The sequence below is a fragment of the Trachypithecus francoisi genome, unplaced genomic scaffold, assembly GCF_009764315.1.
Source record: "Trachypithecus francoisi isolate TF-2019V2 unplaced genomic scaffold, Tfra_2.0 Lachesis_group1, whole genome shotgun sequence".
Lineage (NCBI taxonomy): Eukaryota > Metazoa > Chordata > Mammalia > Primates > Cercopithecidae > Trachypithecus > Trachypithecus francoisi.
Genome location: NW_022681454.1, coordinates 1,696,587 through 1,713,359, shown reverse-complemented (window position 1 = coordinate 1,713,359; position 16,773 = coordinate 1,696,587). Strand labels below are relative to the sequence as shown.

General features: G+C 54.8%; 1 protein-coding gene across 6 annotated transcripts in view; it reads left to right on the top strand.

The window, feature by feature from the left end:
* Nucleotides 1–16,773, top strand: part of FAM53A (family with sequence similarity 53 member A) — a 43,837-nt gene that overhangs the window by 18,743 nt on the left and 8,321 nt on the right. For all 6 annotated transcript variants that reach the window (XM_033213441.1, XM_033213440.1, XM_033213443.1 and 3 more), the window contains 2 exons: nt 10,364–10,418; nt 12,158–12,903. In XM_033213441.1, coding sequence (XP_033069332.1) covers nt 10,364–10,418; nt 12,158–12,903 — 801 coding nt within the window. The remainder of the gene's footprint in view (nt 1–10,363; nt 10,419–12,157; nt 12,904–16,773) is intronic.

Genomic DNA, 16,773 nt, shown 5'->3' with positions numbered 1-16,773 from the left:
CAATGGCACAATCTTGGCTCACTCTAACCTCTGCCTCCCAGGTTCAAGCAATTCTCCTGCCTCAGCCTCCTGAGTAGCTGGGATTACAGGTGTGTGCCACTAGGCAACGCTAATTTTTATATTTTTAGTAGACAGGGTTTCACCATGTTGGTCAGGCTGGTCTCGAGCTCCTGACCTCATGATCTGCCTGCCTTGGCCTCCCAAAGTGCTGGGATTACAGGTGTGAGCCACCGTGCCTGGCCTAAATTTTGTATTTTTAGTAGAGACAGAGTTTCACCATGTTGGCCATGTTGGCGAGGCTGGTCAGTGATCTGCCCACCTTAGCCTCCTGAAGTATTGGGATTACAGGTGTGAGCCACCGCGCCTGGCACATTTTTCCTTTTGATTAAATGGAGAAAATGTTTTTAAGGAATCTCGAACCAAGACCAAAGGATACAGAGTGGCACATGCCTGTCAGATGGCTGTGTGCCTCCGAGGACATTTAGGCAAGTGGATGTCAGCCAGGGCGTGGGCAGCTTTCCAGGGAGGTGGCTACACAGCTTGGCTGCTGGGCCTGTGAGATGTCTGGACAGATGTCCTGGTTTGGAGTGACCCACGGGCCCCCACATCCTCTGTGCTTTAGGTGGCCACTCTTCACCTCTTGTTTTCAGCTTTGATTTTAGATACAGGGGGTACATGTGCAGGTTTGCCCCTTGGGTGTATTGCACTCGGGTTGTGAGCATAGTACGCAGTAGGTAGCTTTTCAGCCCCTGCCTTCTTCCTGCCTCCTGTTCTTCATCTCTTTACGGAGCACTTGTCCGTTGACAGAGAGAAGGCAATGTGGGCAGTTCCTCGGTCAGCCTCAGCCTTGGGACAGGATCCCTGGGGGCCCTGCAGGGTGAGTGGTCATGAGGGTTCCATCACAGCCTGCTCCTGCTCCTGCTCCTGCTCCTGCTCCTGCTCCTGCTCCTGCTGACCCGGCTCTATTAGTGGCCAGCCAGGGCCACTGTTGAGTCTGTTGCTGTCGAAGATGGTTTTTCCCAGTGACTCTTGTTTTCTTAAAACATGGCCTGTGAATATGGCGGTGGTTTCTTTCTGAAATGGGAGGACAAACCTTTTTATCCCTAAATGTAAACCTTTTTACTTTTTTTTTTTTTTTTTTGAGATGGAGTTCTTGCCCTGTTGCCCAGGCTGGAGTGCAGTGGAGTATTAGCATGTCATTGCAACCTCTGCTTCCAGGGCTCAAGTGATTCTCCCGCCTCAGCCTCCTGAGTAGCTGGGACTACAGGGGTGTGCCACCATGCCCAACGTATTTTTTAATTTTTAATTTTTTTTGAAAGGGATGGAGTCTTGCTCTGTCGCCCAGGCTGGAGTACAGTGGTGCAGTCTTGGCTCACTGCAAGCTCTGCCTCCCGGGTTCAAGTGATTCTCTTGCCTTAGTCTCCCGAGTAGCTGGAATTACAGGCACCGCCACCATGCCCAGTTAATTTTTTTTTTGTATTTTTAATAGAGATGTGGTTTCACCATATTGGCCAGGCTGGTCTTGAACTCCTGACCTCAAGTGATCCACCCACCTCAGCCTCCCAAAGTGCTGGGATTACAGGCATGAGCCACCGCGCCCAGCCTTTATCAGGATTTTAAAATTTTATTTATTTATTTTCATTTTTTTTTTTTTTTTTTTTTTTTGAGGCGGAGTCTCGCTCTGTCGCCCCGGACTGGAGTGCAGTGGCCGGATCTCAGCTCACTGCAAGCTCCGCCTCCTGGGTTTACGCCATTCTCCTGCCTCAGCCTCCCGAGTAGCTGGGACTACAGGCGCCCGCCACTTCGCCCAGCTAGTTTTTGTATTTTTAGTAGAGACGGGGTTTCACCATGTTAGCCAGGATGGTCTCGATCTCCTGACCTCGTGATCCGCCCGTCTCGGCCTCCCAAAGTGCTGGGATTACAGGCTTGAGCCACCGCGCCCGGCTTATTTTCATTTTTTAGATGGAGTCTCACTCTGTTGCCCAGGCTGGAATGTAGTGGCGCGATCTCGGCTCACTGCAACCCCTGCCTCCCGGGTTCAAGCGATTCCCCTGCCTCAGCCTCCTGAGTAGTTGGGATTACAGGCACATGCCACCAAGCCCAGCTAATTTTTGTATTTTTAGTAGAGATGGGGTTTCACCATGTTGATCAGGCTGGTCTTGAACTCCTGACCTCAGCTGATCCACCCAAAGTGCTGGGATACAGGCCTGAGCCACAGCGCCCGGCCGGGTTTTTGATCTTTGTGATGAGGACAGTGTGATTGCCTGTGTTGAAGAAACCCAGTTACTCAGTGATAGATTGTTTACACGTGAGACCAGCTCGCCCACGTAACTTGTGAATATCTAAACACAAGTTACTTCTAACATTCATGGAAACAAGTCAGTATTTTAGATAGCCAATTCATTGTATAAAAATAGAAATTGATGTTTTCTTTTTTTTTCTTTTTTTTTTTGAGGTGGAGTCTCGCTCTGTCGCCCAGGCTGGAGTGCAGTGGCGCAATCTTGGCTCACTGCAAGCTCCGCCTCCTGGGTTCACGCCATTCTCCTGCCTCAGCCTCCCAAGTAGCTGAGACTACAGGCGCCCGCCACCTCGCCCGGCTAGTTTTTTGTATTTTTAGTAGAGACGGGGTTTCACCATGTTAGCCAGGATGGTCTCGATCTCCTGACCTCGTGATCCGCCCGTCTTGGCCTCCCAAAGTGCTGGGATTACAGGCTTGAGCCACCGCGCCCGGCCAGAAATTGATGTTTTCAAAGGTGACTTAAAATAGTATTTTTATGAAAAATAAGTGTAGCCGGGCGCGGTGGCTCAAGCCTGTAATCCCAGCACTTTGGGAGGCCGAGACGGGCGGATCACGAGGTCAGGAGATCGAGACCATCCTGGCTAACACGGTGAAACCCCGTCTCTACTAAAAAAAAAGTACAAAAAAATTAGCCGGGCGAGGTGGCGGTCGCCTGTAGTCCCAGCTACACGGGAGGCTGAGGCAGGAGAATGGCGTGAACCCGGGAGGCGGAGCTTGCAGTGAGCTGAGATCCGGCCACAGCACTCCAGCCTGGGCAGCAGTGCGAGACTCTGTCTCAAAAAAAAAAAAAAAAAAAAAAAAAGAAAAATAAGTGTAGACAGTTGTACAGAGTAGAAACTCAAACATTCATGTGTGAGTTTTTGTGTGGAAGTATGTCTTCATACATACCCACGGCCCGGCCTCAGTGAGCAAGTGAGGCAGGTGCCGTTAGCTCAGGGCTCCTTGTTTGATCTGTGCCTTCACCCAGTCCCCTCCTGCCATGATTTCGTAGTGCATTCTAGACCTACTTTCTCTGCAGATATCTCATTCTGTATTTCCAAAAGAGAAAGACTTTAAGACACATGACCAGAATGTCATTTTCACACCTAAAACCCTCAGAGATTCTTTAATATCTCTAAATATCCTGTCAGCGTTCAAACTTCCCCAATTGTCTGAGTTTAAGAATTTGTTCAGGGAGTCCAGATTCAGGGCGTCTCATGTCCCTTTTCGCCGTAGGGTCCCCCTTGGAGCTTGTGTGTTGAGGACGCAGCTGCTTGTCCTGGAGTGTCCAGGCTGCATGCCCCGGCTGGCGCCTCACGCGCTCCCCTCCCATGTTTGTTCCAGAGTTGCTGGTTGGAGCCAGTGCTGCCCTGCCTCCTATGGTTCCCTCTAGTTGCACATGGATTTTTAAACTGAAATTAAAATTGATTTAGTGATTTAGCTTTTTTTTTTTTTTTTAGACGGAGTCTCGCTCTGTCGCCCAGGCTGGAGTGCAGTGGCACGATCTCAGCTCACTGCACTCCACTGGCTCACTGGGTTCATGCCATTCTGAGTAGCTGGGACTACAGGTGCCCGCCACCACGCCCGGCTAATTTTTTTTTTTTTTTTTTTGTATTTTTAGTAGAAACGGGGTTTCACCGTGTTAGCCAGGATGGTCTCAATCTCCTGACCTTGTGATCCACCCGCCTCGGCCTCCCAAAGTGCTGGGATTACAGGCGTGAGCCACCGTGCCCGGCCTTTTTTTTTTTTGTAAAGACAAAAAAAAGGGTGTCACTAATTTGTGAGTGTATTTGGTAGAGACGGGGTCTTGCTGTGTTGCCCAGGCTAGTCTCTAACTCCTGGTCTCAAGTGACGCTCCTGATGTGGCCTCCCAAAGTGCTTAGATTGCAGGCGTGAGCCACTGCGCCCAGCCTACGGTTTGTTAAAGTAGAACCCACATAATGCTGTTTCCCTCTTGGACCAGACATACTGCTAGTGCTCACTGTCTCTGGGTGGCTGGTGGCTGCCGTGGTGGACAGCACCGGTATGGACAGCCTGTTGGCTGTCCCTCACCACAGAATGTTCTCGCAGGTGGTGCTGTGAGGCTCGAAGGCTAATCAGGTTTGCGTTTTGAGAGACCACCATTTGCTCATCCGTTTCTCTGTTTTTGGACCTTTGGGTGGTTTCCATATTTTAGCTATTAGGGATAATGCAGCTGTGAACATTCATGTGTGAGTTTCTGTGTGGAGGTTTCATGTGTGAGTTTCTGTGTGGAGGTTTCATGTGTGAGTTTCTGTGTGGAGGTTTCATGTGTGAGTTTCTGTGTGGAGGTTTCATGTGTGAGTTTCTGTGTGGAGGTTTCATGTGTGAGTTTCTGTGTGGAGGTTTCATGTGTGAGTTTCTGTGTGGAGGTTTCATGTGTGAGTTTCTGTGTGGAGGTTTCATGTGTGAGTTTCTGTGTGGAAGTATGTCTTCATTTCTTTTGGGTGCAAACCTAGTTGTGGAATTGCTGGATCGTATGGAAATTCTGTGTTTAACATTTTGAGGAACTGCCAAGCCGTTTTCCACAGTGTCTGTACCATGTTCTGTTCCACAGCAATACATGAGAGTTGTAATTTCTCTCACTCTCATCAACGCGTGTTATTGTCCATTTTTTTGATAAAGGCCAACTTCATGGGTGTGGAATGGTATCTCATTGTGGTTCTGATTTTCATTTCCCTGTGGTTAGCTATGTCGAGCATGTTGTCACGTGCTCATTGGCCATTCGTATCTCTTCTTTTGAGAAATAGCTAATGAAATCCCATTTTTACTTTAAAATTGGGTTATTTCTCTTTTTAGTTTTGAGTTGTAAGAACTTTTTTTTTTTTTTTTTGAGACAGGGCCTTGCTCTGTTGCCCAGGCTGGAGTGCAGGGTCTCAATCACTGCTCACTGCAGCCTCGACCTCCTGGGCTCAAGTGAGCCTCCTGCCTCAGCCTTCTGAGTAGCTAGGACTACAGACATGTGCAACCACACCGAACTTTTTTTTTTTTTTTTGAGATGGAATCTTGCTCTCTTGCCCAGGCTGGAGTGCAGTGGTACAGTCTCAGCTCACTGCAACCTCAGCCTCCCGGGTTCAAGAGAGTCTTCTGCCTCAGCCTCCTGAGTAGCTGGGATTACAGGCATCCGCCACTACGCCCGACTATTTTTTATATTTTTAGTAGAGACGGAGCTTCATGTTGGCCAGTCTGGTCTTGAACTCCTGACTTTGTAATCTGCCTGCCTTGGCCTCCCAAAGTGCTGGGATTACAGGTTAGAACCACCACGCCCAGCCCACACCCAGCTATTTTTAAAAAATTTATATCTTTTAGGCCGGGCGCGGTGGCTCACGCCTGTAATCCCAGCACTTTGGGAGGCCGAGGCGGGTGGATCACGAGGTCAGGAGATCGAGATCATCCTGGCTAACACAGTGAAACCCCGTCTCTACTAAAAATACAAAAAATTAGCCGGGTGTGGTGGCGGGCCCCTGTAGTCCCAGGTACTCAGGAGGCTGAGGCAGGAGAATGGCATGAACCCGGGAGGCGAAGCTTGCAGTGAGCTGAGATCGTGCCACTGCACTCCAGCCTGGGCAACAGAACGAGACTCCGACTCAAAAAAAAAAAAAAAATTGTATCTTATAGAAAGGGGGTCTCACTGTGTTTCCCAGGCTGGTTTCGACCTCCTGGGCTCAATGGGTCCTCCCGCCTCAGCCTCCCAAAATGCAGGGATTACAGGTGTGAGCCACGACACATGGCCAGTAAGAGTTTTTTATAGTTTCTTCCCCTGCTCTGTCATTCTGTCATCTCGCGAATGGTCTGTAAATGGAGTGACACAGTGCGCAAGCATTTGAGTTCTGCCTTTCCATCAGCATGCTCCCCTAGAGGTCCTTCCAGCGGTTCTTCTACGCCACCAAGAGGTGCTCTGTGGCATGGAGGTGCGCTCTGTGTGACCATGCGGAGGAATGCCACAGTCCTAATACAAATCCTAACGTGATTTTTAGGGTTCTGTCGTCATGGGGGGCCTACACAGACGACCAGTGGCCACAGGCATGAGGCGGTGGGAGGGCAGTGGGCATGGGTGCCTTGCTGAGCTGTCCGAGCAGCAAAGAGGATTTGAGGTGTGATGGCAGCTGAGTGCTGGAAGATGGGCAGGATCTTCATGTTGGGGTGGGCAAAGACCATCGGGGGCCACAGGGAAGGGGACATGGTGGGTGGGTGGGGCCAGCATTACACTGCTCTGGCTGGGGCTTCCCCAGAGAGCCCGGGGCAGCAGCCAGGAGACGGCAGGGCCTGAACGTCGCGTGTGAAGGTCATTCAGTGCGTTGGGGTGTCCCCACTGCACTGGCTGTGCTGGGTTAGCAACATGGAGCTCACTTCCTGCAGGGAGGCGGGTGGGAAGCGGGTGACTGAGGAGTCGTGATGGTACATTAGGAAAAAAGTAGAGCCCAAGGGGTGCTGGGAGTTTATATAGGGCGCCGGGCTGTGACTCCCGGGTGGAACTGGAAAGTGGGTGATGAGCCGTATGGACACCTGGGGAGAGTCAGCCAGGCAGAGGTTCCCATGGCCGTGGGAGGCTGTGAAGGTGGGAGCCTGGGGGCATAGGCACCTGGGATCTGACTCTCAGGAGTCCAGAGGGCAGAGTAGAGGGCCACAGCCAGGACCAGAGCGGCAGTTCCCGGGCTGAGGGGCGGACAGCAGGGAGAGCTGAGAATGTCAGGGTGGAGGAGAGAGGAGGTGGTGTGATGGGGCTGTGCTTGGGGCCGTGGGCACAGGGAAGCGTACTGTGCCACCAGCCTAGCGGGCATGGTGTGAGTGGGTGGCGAGCTGTGGTGTCCTCCAGCTCTGTGCCGCTGTGCAGATACAGGCTGGGATTGATTGGTAGAGCGTTGGTTTTTAAAAACTTTTAGTTTTTTTTTGTTTGTTTGTTTTTTGTTTTTGAGACAGAGTCTCGCTCTGTCACCCAGGCTGGAGTACAGAGCCGTGATCTCTGCTCACTGCAAGCTCTGCCTCCCGGGTTCACACCGTTCTCCTGCTTCCGCCTTCCGAGTAGCTGGGCCTACAGGCGCCCGTCACCACTCCCGCCTAATTTTTTGTATTTTTAGCAGAGATGGGGTTTCACCGTGTTAGCCAGGATGGTCTCGATCTCCTGACCTCGTGATCTGCCCACCTCGGCCTACCAAAGTGCTGGGATTACAGGCATGAGCCACCGCGCCTGGCCTAAAAACTTTTAGTTTTTTAAAGACAGGGTCTTGCTGTGTTGCCCAGGCTGGAGTGCACTCATTCACTCCCTGCAGCCTTGATTTCCCCAGCCCAAGCAATGCTCCCACCTCAGTCGCTCACTGCAGCTTTGACCTCCCCAGCCCAAGCAATCCTCCTAGCTCAGCGTCTTGAGTAGTTGGAATCACAGGCTCATGCCATCACATCTGCTCTTTTTTTTTCTTTTGTAGAGACCAGGTTTCCATGTGTTGCCTGGGCTGGTCTCAGACTCCTGGGCTCTAGTGATCCTCTCCTCTCACGCTGGCCTCCCACAGTGCTGGGATTCCCTGTGTCCAGCCCTGAAGTCCAGATTTCTTTTTTTTCTTCTTCTTTTTCTGAGACAGAGTCTCGCTCTTGTTGCCAAGGTTGGAGTGCAGTGGTGTGATCTCAGCTCGCTGTAGCCTCTGCCTCCCGGGTTCAAGCGGTTCCCCTGCCTCTGCCTCCCAAGTAGCTGTGATTACAGGCACCCACCACCACACCTAGCTAATGTTTGTATTTTTAGTAGAGACAGGATTTCACCATGTTGGCCAGGCTGGTCTCAAACTCCTGGGCTAAGCAATCCTTCCGCCTTGGCCTCCCACAGTGCTGGGATTCAGGTGTGTGTTCCTGTGCCCAGCCCTGAAGTCCAGATTTCTTGAGGCTTAAGGGGTGCATGTTCATGTTCCCCGAAATCCATATGTTGAAATCCTCACCCTCAAGGTGATGGGATGAATATTTGGAGGTGGGGCCTTTGGGAGGTGATTAGGTCATGGCGGCAGTGCCTGATGAATGGAATTAAGTGCCTTTATGAAAGAGGTATCAGAGAGGAAGCTGGCCCCTTCGACCATGCATAGATACAACCGGAAGAGCCATCTGTGAGCCAGGAGGTGGCCTTACCAGACACTGAATCTGACTATCCCTTGATCTTGGACTCTGCCTCCAGGACTGTGAGGAATAAGTGTTTTTGATAAGCCTCCGTCCTGAGCCTATGGGACCTGGCTGCCCGGCCTCTCCCGGCTCCCGGGGACCCTGGCTCTGTTTGTCTGCCGTAGGCACATCCCACACGGCCAGCACCACTGGGAGAAGCTGCTGCCCCTGGCGTGTCTTTGCACAGAGGTGGTCACATCTGGGGCCATGCAGGCTTGTGGCTCCTTCAAGCTGCCTGTGAGAGCCGTCTGTGCCGGCTGGGATGGGAAAGTCCTTTCCTTGCTAGACATGTTTCCGTGGTCGTGTCCGGCTGAGTGCTATTCATGTGACCCTGGGGATGGGTGCCATGCAGAACAGGAAGAGAGTGAGGTCCTGGTGCTTGCTGGGGGAGGCCCAGAGCTGGGAGGATCTACAGCAGCAAGTGTCCTTGTGGCGTGAAAGCCTTCAGGTCCTCTAGCAGAGCTGCCTGTCCTCTCTACCATCGGACTTGGGTTCCAGGGTGGGAGAACCTGGAGGTCATGTGGTTCTCGTGCCCGCACCAGGCCCCGTCCTCATGGTGTGGCCAGGTGCTCACAGCTCGACACTGCTGTGTTGGCTGAGGTGGGACTGCGTGTGTACGCGGCCTGTCTGTGGATGGGTGTCTTTTTTCGGGGTCACAAACCCAACTTTTAACTTAATCCCTTTATGGGAAGCAGCGAAGGATTTCCTTTTAATTTTATCGTGTTTGGAAATGTTATCACAGGATGCAGTGCCGTGGACTTCAGTGTTAACTGAGAGGTTCTGAGGTGTGGCAGAGGAGCCCTAGAACTCTAAGGCAGAAAAGCAGAGGGGCTGCTGTGCCTGGACCCTGCGGGACAGCCATGTCCTTGTCACAGGGTGGCCTTTTGTGTTCTCACAGACCGGGAGGCTCTGGGAGGTTGGGGGGCTTGTCGGGTACCTGGCAGGACACCCCTCCTGTGCCCCATCCTCTGCAGGGCCCTGTGTCCCGCCTGCACGGGCCAGCGTGTGGAAGCAGACACATAATGGCCTCCAAGCCGCGATCTGCCAAGCAGCTCCCTGAGATTTCATGGGGCAGGGAAGAGAGCCCTGTGGCATTTCCCTTAGTGCCCTCCCTACAGACCCTCAAGTTGCCACCATGCCCAGTGGCTTTCCTGCTTCCAGGGAGGGAGACACTGCCCTCTGGATGTCTCCCTGGACCAGCGCCACACTCCAGAGCTGGGCTTAGGGGCTCAGGTCCTGTGTCAGAGCTGTTGCAAATGGGAAAGGGCCCCTTGGGTCTTGGCTGAAGTTCTTGCTGAAAAGTAAGTAAGTGGTGGTGAGGTTTGCAAAGATGGCTGCAGTTGAGGCTGCCGAAAGGCAGGAGGGCCTGAGCTTCAGGAGCAGGGACAGGATGCGTGCCTGTGGCTTGGAATAAAAATGTCTGAGGCCAGGCGAGGTGGCTCACGCCTGTAATTCCAGTACTTGTGAGGCTAAGGTGGGCAGATCATGAGGTCAGGAGATCGAGACCATCCTGGCCAACATCGTGAAACCCCGTCTCTACTAAAAATACAAAAAAAAAAAAAAATTAGCCGGGCGAGGTGGCGGGCGCCTGTAGTCCCAGCTACTGGGGAGGCTGAGGCAGGAGAATGGCATGAACCCAGGAGGCGGAGCTTGTAGTGACCTGAGATAGCGCCACTGCACTCCAGCCTGGGCAATAGAGCGAGACTAGCTCTTTTAAAAAGATAAAAAAATTTTTTAAAAATTTAAAAATGTGCATTTACTCAGTTGAATTTTGTTAGGTTTTAATACAACTGTGCTTATTTTAATCACTAGAAAGAAAACACCGGGGAAAGGTAGAATGCGCTACAGTGATGAAAATGCAGGGATATTATTGCCGAATTCTCATGTGTCAGTCACAATATTGAAACTTCTCTTTCCTGTCACTTGCAGTATTCTGCCGAAACCCTGAACAACAGCGGTCGTCCGTTCCCTTCAGAGCTCAATGGTGAGTGCTTTAGGAGCTGTGGCTGGAGGCCTGAGCAGGGCTGGGACCAGGCTCCTGGGCTGGGAGGGTCCTGGATGCAGAACATGAGCCTGATCTGTGGAAGCCAGGAAAGTGTTCGTGTGCTCTGCACTGGGGCATGGAGTGGTCCCTGCTGCTGTCCTCCCACAGCTGGGCCAGTGGTCAAGAGTAGTCTGTGAGCAGGACGGCTCGTGTAGAGTGCAGGCCCAACCAGGTCTCTCCCTCCTCAGCTGGTGGGGCCCAGGGGTCTGCTGCGCCCTTTCTGGAAGGTGCAAGGCCCACCCTGTGGCCACTAAGAGAACAGGACGGGGTGGCCGGCAGGGCTTGTAGTGTCAGCTGGAGTGTGCCATGGCATACTGGGCGGCCCACCTGCTGTCCGTGCCGTGGAGGGCGTGGCTGTGCCTGGCTCACCTGCAGGTGGGCCCTTCACTGATGGGGAGCAGGTGCTCCGAATATGGGGGCTGGCGGTATTCATGGGCCAGGTAACCCTGGGGTCCCAGGTCCTCCCCCAGTGAAGGTTCTGGGGCATCTCTGTTGGCCCTGCTGACCCGACTGTGACGCACCCAGCATCCTGTGTCACGCAGAGTAGGCCCGTTAGGAGGCTCACCTTGCTGAGCGCCAGATTACCAAAGTGAAGGTGTTTTACCAGATTCTTTTACAAGTAGAAGGAAGTAGGAAGTGTGAGGCCCCAGATGGCTCGAGCCCCACCCTCTGCCCAGCCTGTGGTGTGATGTCCTCACGTCAGCCTCCTGGGGTTCATCCTGCACACGGGGCCAAACCAGCTACCTCCATCCTGGCTCGGAGCCCCGCAGGGCTTCCTACACTCCTCACCTGGCCGGCCGCTCTCCTTGCCTACACCTCCACACCTCCTGCCCACAGCCCCCATCTCTCTCCTGGCCGCCCCAGAGTCACCCTAGGGCCTTTCCCCAGAGGCAGGTCTCACAGTCTCCACTCCAAGTTTCTCGGCTGGCCAGTGACTTCACAAGCCACTGGGGGAGTCCTGGGGGTCCAGATGACCCCGCCCAGGCGGATTCCATGCCAGGCCCATGCACCTGGCCTTGCTCTCAAGGCTTCTCTGAACCAGCAGGCGGTGGCAGAGGGGCTGGAGAGCACATCAGGCAGGTGGCCCCAGGACAGTTGCACAGGAAGTGAGACTTGAGGAGGGGCTCCAGGCCTGGACCTGGTGGCTCTGAGGTTTTTGAGGAGTTTCTGGGGCTCAGACTCTCCCTGAAGACCCTGGCAGCAGGTGTGACCCTGTGTTGCCCATGTTACCGAGGGACCTGAGCTGCTTTAAGAAGGGGCTGTGGAGAGTTCTGGCCAGGGAAGCTGCACATCCTTGAGATGCCTGGTCACAGAGGGAGGGGAGTGTTTTGAGGATGCAGGAAGAATGTTTTAGCAAGGCTGTTGGGAGAGCAGAGCCATGCGGTTGTTCTCAGGGAGGCACTGGCGGGAGACTGACACCTCCTTCAGACACAGCGTCCCCTTAAAGAAGCGAGCCGAGCCCTGCAGCTAACCTGGCAAGGGCAGGCAGGGCTGGTGCCCACTGTGCGCCGTGGACATCTCAGAGAAGCACGCCCGGGGTGATGGCAATGGGCTGTGCCCTTGATGGCTCTGCCAGGCTGTTTGCCAGGACAGACGTCGCCCCACATGGTGGGAAGAGGCTGGGCCTGCCCTGTGGCTCACCTGTCTCTTCCACGGCCTCTTTGTGTCTTTTCTGGTAGACCAGAGTCCCTGGAAGGTCTTAAGTGGAGGACGGCCCGTTGGAAGCCAGGCAGCCACGAGACCTGATTTCTGCTTCCTGCCAGGCCTGTCTGCTGCTGCTCACACCATGGGTCTTCAGTGGCGGCCAGAGTCCCCGGGCCCAGGTGTGGGCCTGGGTGCAGCCAGCACTGTGGACCCCAGTGAAAGCACAGGCTCGTCCACGGCCCCACCAACCAAGCGACATTGCCGGTCCTTGTCAGAACCTGAGGAGCTTGTGCGCTGCCAGTCCCCCTGGCGCCCTGGCAGCTCCAAGGTCTGGACTCCAGTCTCCAAGAGGCGGTGCAACAGCGGTGGGAGTGCAACACTGCAGGGAAGCCCCGGTGCCGTCCTGCCGAGGAGTGCCGTGTGGTTGACCGGTGCCACCTCACCCGCCACGCCCCGGCCGTCCTCGGCCAGCAGCGGCTTCGTGGACAGCAGCGAGGGCAGTGCAGGCTCAGGCCTGCCCTGGTGTTCCGCAGAGCCCTACTTGCTCTCCGTGAGGCGACGCCTGTCCCTCTCACAGGAGCAACTCGCAGGTGTGGGCACTCCCCTGCCCTCGGCCAGCAGCAGCCCCACGTCCACGCCTGAGCTAGGCCGGCACTGCGGGCTGCTCCGGTGCCGCTCACAGCCGTGCGTGCTCAGTGGGAAGAGGAGCCGGCGCAAACGGAGGCGTGAGGAGGACGCCAGGTGGACACGCCCATCCTTGGACTTCCTAAAAATGACCCGGGTGAGGCTTTCTTGTTTCCAAGGGCTCAGAGGGGCATAGATCTGGACATGGCAGTGCCGGGGTGAGGCTGGCTGATTCTCTGGGAAGCAGCTGCTATCATCCGGCTGGTCTCCTCTGGGCTGGGAGGAAAGGAGTGAGGAGAGCCGTCCGGAGTGGGTGGGAGTGATCAGGGGCCTGTCCCAGTGTCAGAACACCCAGCTCACCCTGCCTGCCCCTGCAGAGGCAGAGCCCCACACACGGCCCAGGGTGGGCCGGCCAGGCTCGCACAGTGTGGCCTGGGGGAAGCAGCAGAACAGAGCTGTGGGTTTCTGGCCTAGCTAAGCCACCCGCCTCAGCTGCTGGGGAGCCCCCTGACTTTTTCTGGTGTGGTGATGGCTCAGGAAGTAAGAGGCTGTCCTGGGAGCCCCATTCGAGGCAGAGCCCGGGGTCCTCTCTTGTGGGAGCCGGTGGGTGTCCATGCTGCAGCTCAGAGCCCAGCAGCGCCTGTGCGCCTTGGGACTCTACAGTCACCTCCTGCAGAAACTGTCTGGATGTAGGAGAGAGCCTGCACCCACTTGAAGATTCTCAGTGCAGCCCACCTGCTCACTTCTCCACCCGCCATCACAGGCTGTGGTTGGCACAGAGTTAAGGAAGGGAACAGGACTGAGGAGGCTTTCCCAGGTCTTGCTCTGTGTTACTAAGGGGATGCATTCACCAGAGACCTCTGGGGGCCCTGGCAGCTCTCGGGGAGGGAGATGGCAGAGCCGTGACAGAGTAGGGTGGGCTCTGTGCACACTCACTGGGTCGTCTGTGTTGGGGAGCTTTGGGCAGTGGCAGAAATTAACAGGACTTCCCGATGCCAACTCTGAGTGCAAGCCAGGACTGAGTGGGGCTGTGGCTGGGGTGGGGTGCGATCAGTGTCAACCTCTCTCCTCAATGACCTGTGGCCTTGGCAACCCCCCGACCTCTTGCCCCCAGCCCCATCCTCTGGGCCACAGGCCTGCCCATGCCCTGCCTCTGGGGAGAGTGGATGTGGGTGGAGCTGTGCACAGCGCGGCTGCACTGTCTTGCTCGGGTGGGCTGGACCTGGGCACCCTGTGGGGACAGTAACTGGAGAAGGGGCACAGATGGCCCACGTCCTCCTCAACCTGGCCACAGCTCAGGGCTGGAGAGCAGTGTGGCTGGCATGCTGGGTGGGATCCTCAGGGTCCTCCAGGACGCTGGTGCTAGGCCACACCGAGGGCACTGTGAGCTTTGCCTCTTCTCATCAGTGGGTTCTCCAGTCGATTCTTCCGGGGGACTTGAGGTGAGTTGAAAACCCGGACTTCCCTGCTATGAAACATTTCTGCAGAGAGCAGGGTTTAGAGAAGAAGGCTCTGATCTTTTGCTATGAGATGGGCTGACCTGGGGAAGCCAGTAGATGCTGGAAAGCTGGTGGCGAGCTTTGGACATAGCATAAGCAGGCCGTCCCTGCTTGCCAGGGCTTGGGGTGTGCACAGCGTGGGTGTCAGTCCCCGCGGGGACCAGGAGGGACGGGAGCGGAGGAGGGAGCTGCCGGCTCAGCACGTTCTGGGGCGGGGAATGATGGTGCAGGGGCCTACTGATGACCAGACAACAGTCCTGCTGTGGAGGCAGCCCTGCGTTTCTCAGGTGCCTTGGGAGACAGACCAGGTGGTCGGCTGAGTCGGTGATCAAGGACCCTTGGTAGAGGCTGCATGGGGCTCAGTCTGGAGATGGGGTACCCCCGGCAGACTGTGAGGTGTGGGTAGCAGCAAGGACTCGCCAGACCCGGGACCAGGGCTCATGGGCACCCAGGGTGTGTGGTGTGTTGGGGAGACTGGTGGGAGGAGGGCAGGGCTGCCGTCAAATACTGAAGAGTGTGTGTGTGTGTGTGTGGCATGTGTCTGGTTTATGTGGTATGTGTGTATCTGGTGTGTATGGTGTGTGTGGTGTGCGTGTGACTGAGGTGTGTGTGATGTGTGTGGCATGTGTGGTGTGTGTGTGGTGTGTGTGGTGTGTATGGTGTGTGTGATGTGTGTGTGACTGGTGTGTGTGTGTGTGGCATGTGTGGTGTGTATGGTGTGTCTGGTGTGTGTCTGGTGTGTGTGGTGTGTGTGAGTGCATGGTGCGTGTGTGATGTGTGTGATGTGTGGCCTGTGTGTGGTATGTGTGATGTGTGTGACGTGTGTGGTGTGTGTGGTGTGTGTGTGTGTGTCTGATGCATAAGTGGGTGCCTGGTTTCTCTCTAGGAGGAGAAACCTCCGTTGTGTGGGAACTGGAGCCGTGACCCCCAGGACTGGGGCTGCACGGGGTGTCCCATCTCTCAGATCCATGTAGCCCTGGCTTTGGGCCCCTTGCTGAGACTGCCTGTCCCTGTCCATGCAAGTGCTGGTCACCCAGGCTGGTGTCCCGTCCTCTGGATGTTTCTCCAATTCAGTCTTCGTTCCTCTTGACCCCAGTTGTTCTGCCTCAGGCCTTGATAACCTTTTCAGCTACTGAGACATCATCCTAGTTGGCTTTGTTGCCTCTAATCTCTCTCTCTTTTTTTTTTTTTAAGACAGAGTTTTGCTCTTTTTGCCCAGGCTGGAGTACAGTGGCACGATCTCGGGTCACCGCAACCTCCACCTCACGGGCTCAAGCAATTCTCCTGCCTCAGCCTCCCGAGTAACTGGGGTTGCAGGCATACACCGCCATGCTTGGCTAATTTTTGCATTTTTAGTAGATAAGATTTTACTATGTTGTCCAGGCTGGTCTTGAACTTCTGACCTCAGGTGATCCACCTGCCTTGGCCTCCCAAAGTGGGGGGATTACAGGCATGAGCCACCGTGCCCAGCCCTCCCTTAATCTTTTTTTTAGAGACGGAGTCTCGCTGTGTCCCAGGCTGGAGTGCAATGGTGTGATCTCGGCTCACTGCAACCTCTGCCTCCCGGGTCCAAGGGATTCTTCTGCCTCAGCTTCCCAAGTAGCTGGGATTACAGGTGCCTGCCACCACATCAAGCTAATTTTTGTGTTTTTAGTAGAGACGAGGTTTCACCATGTTGGCCAGGCTGGTCTTGAACTCCTGACCTTGTGATCCGCCTGCCTTGGTCTCATTTGAGGTCAGGTGTTTGAGACCAGCCTGGCCAACATGGTGAAATCCCATCTCTACTAAAAATACAAAAATTAGCTGGGCATGGTAATGGGCGCTTGTAATCCCAGATACTTGGGAGGCTGAGGCAGGAGAATCGCTTGAACCCAGGAGGCAGAGGTTGCAGTGAACTGAGATCACGCCACTGCACTCCAGCCTGGGTGACAGAGTGAGACTCTGTCTCAAAACAAAAACAAAAACAACAAAAAAACCCAAAACCAAAAACCCCCACGCCTGCGCCACCTCACAGACAGCATGCCTGTGCCACCCACAAACACCATGCCTGTGCCACCCACAAACACCAGGCCTGTGCCATCTCACACCACGCCTGTGCCACGTCACAAACACCACACCTGTGCCACCTCACAGTCAAACACCATGCCTGTGCCACCTCAGGGGTCCAGGAGGCCGGTGGGGAGGCTCTGCTCAGGCCTCCTTGGAGCTCAGTCAGGAGACTGGTTACCTGGAGGCTGGACCAAGGCTGCTGGACCTGCTTCTAAGTTCACCCATGTGGCTTTTGGCAGGAGACCTCATTTCTTTGTCACATGGGCCTCTCTGAGGGGCAGCCCGAGTGTGTTCACGATATGGCAACTTGATTTCCCATAGTGAGTGACCCCAGTGAGTGTGAGTGGGCCCCAAAGAGCCCTATGTGAACTGGTCCTCACCAGCTGAGGTTTTGTCTGCTCCTTGACTCTGTGTAGCCCTTACTCAGTGGGAGGAAGATCGGGCTCCACTTTTTGAAGGGAGTGATTTTAAAACCTCTC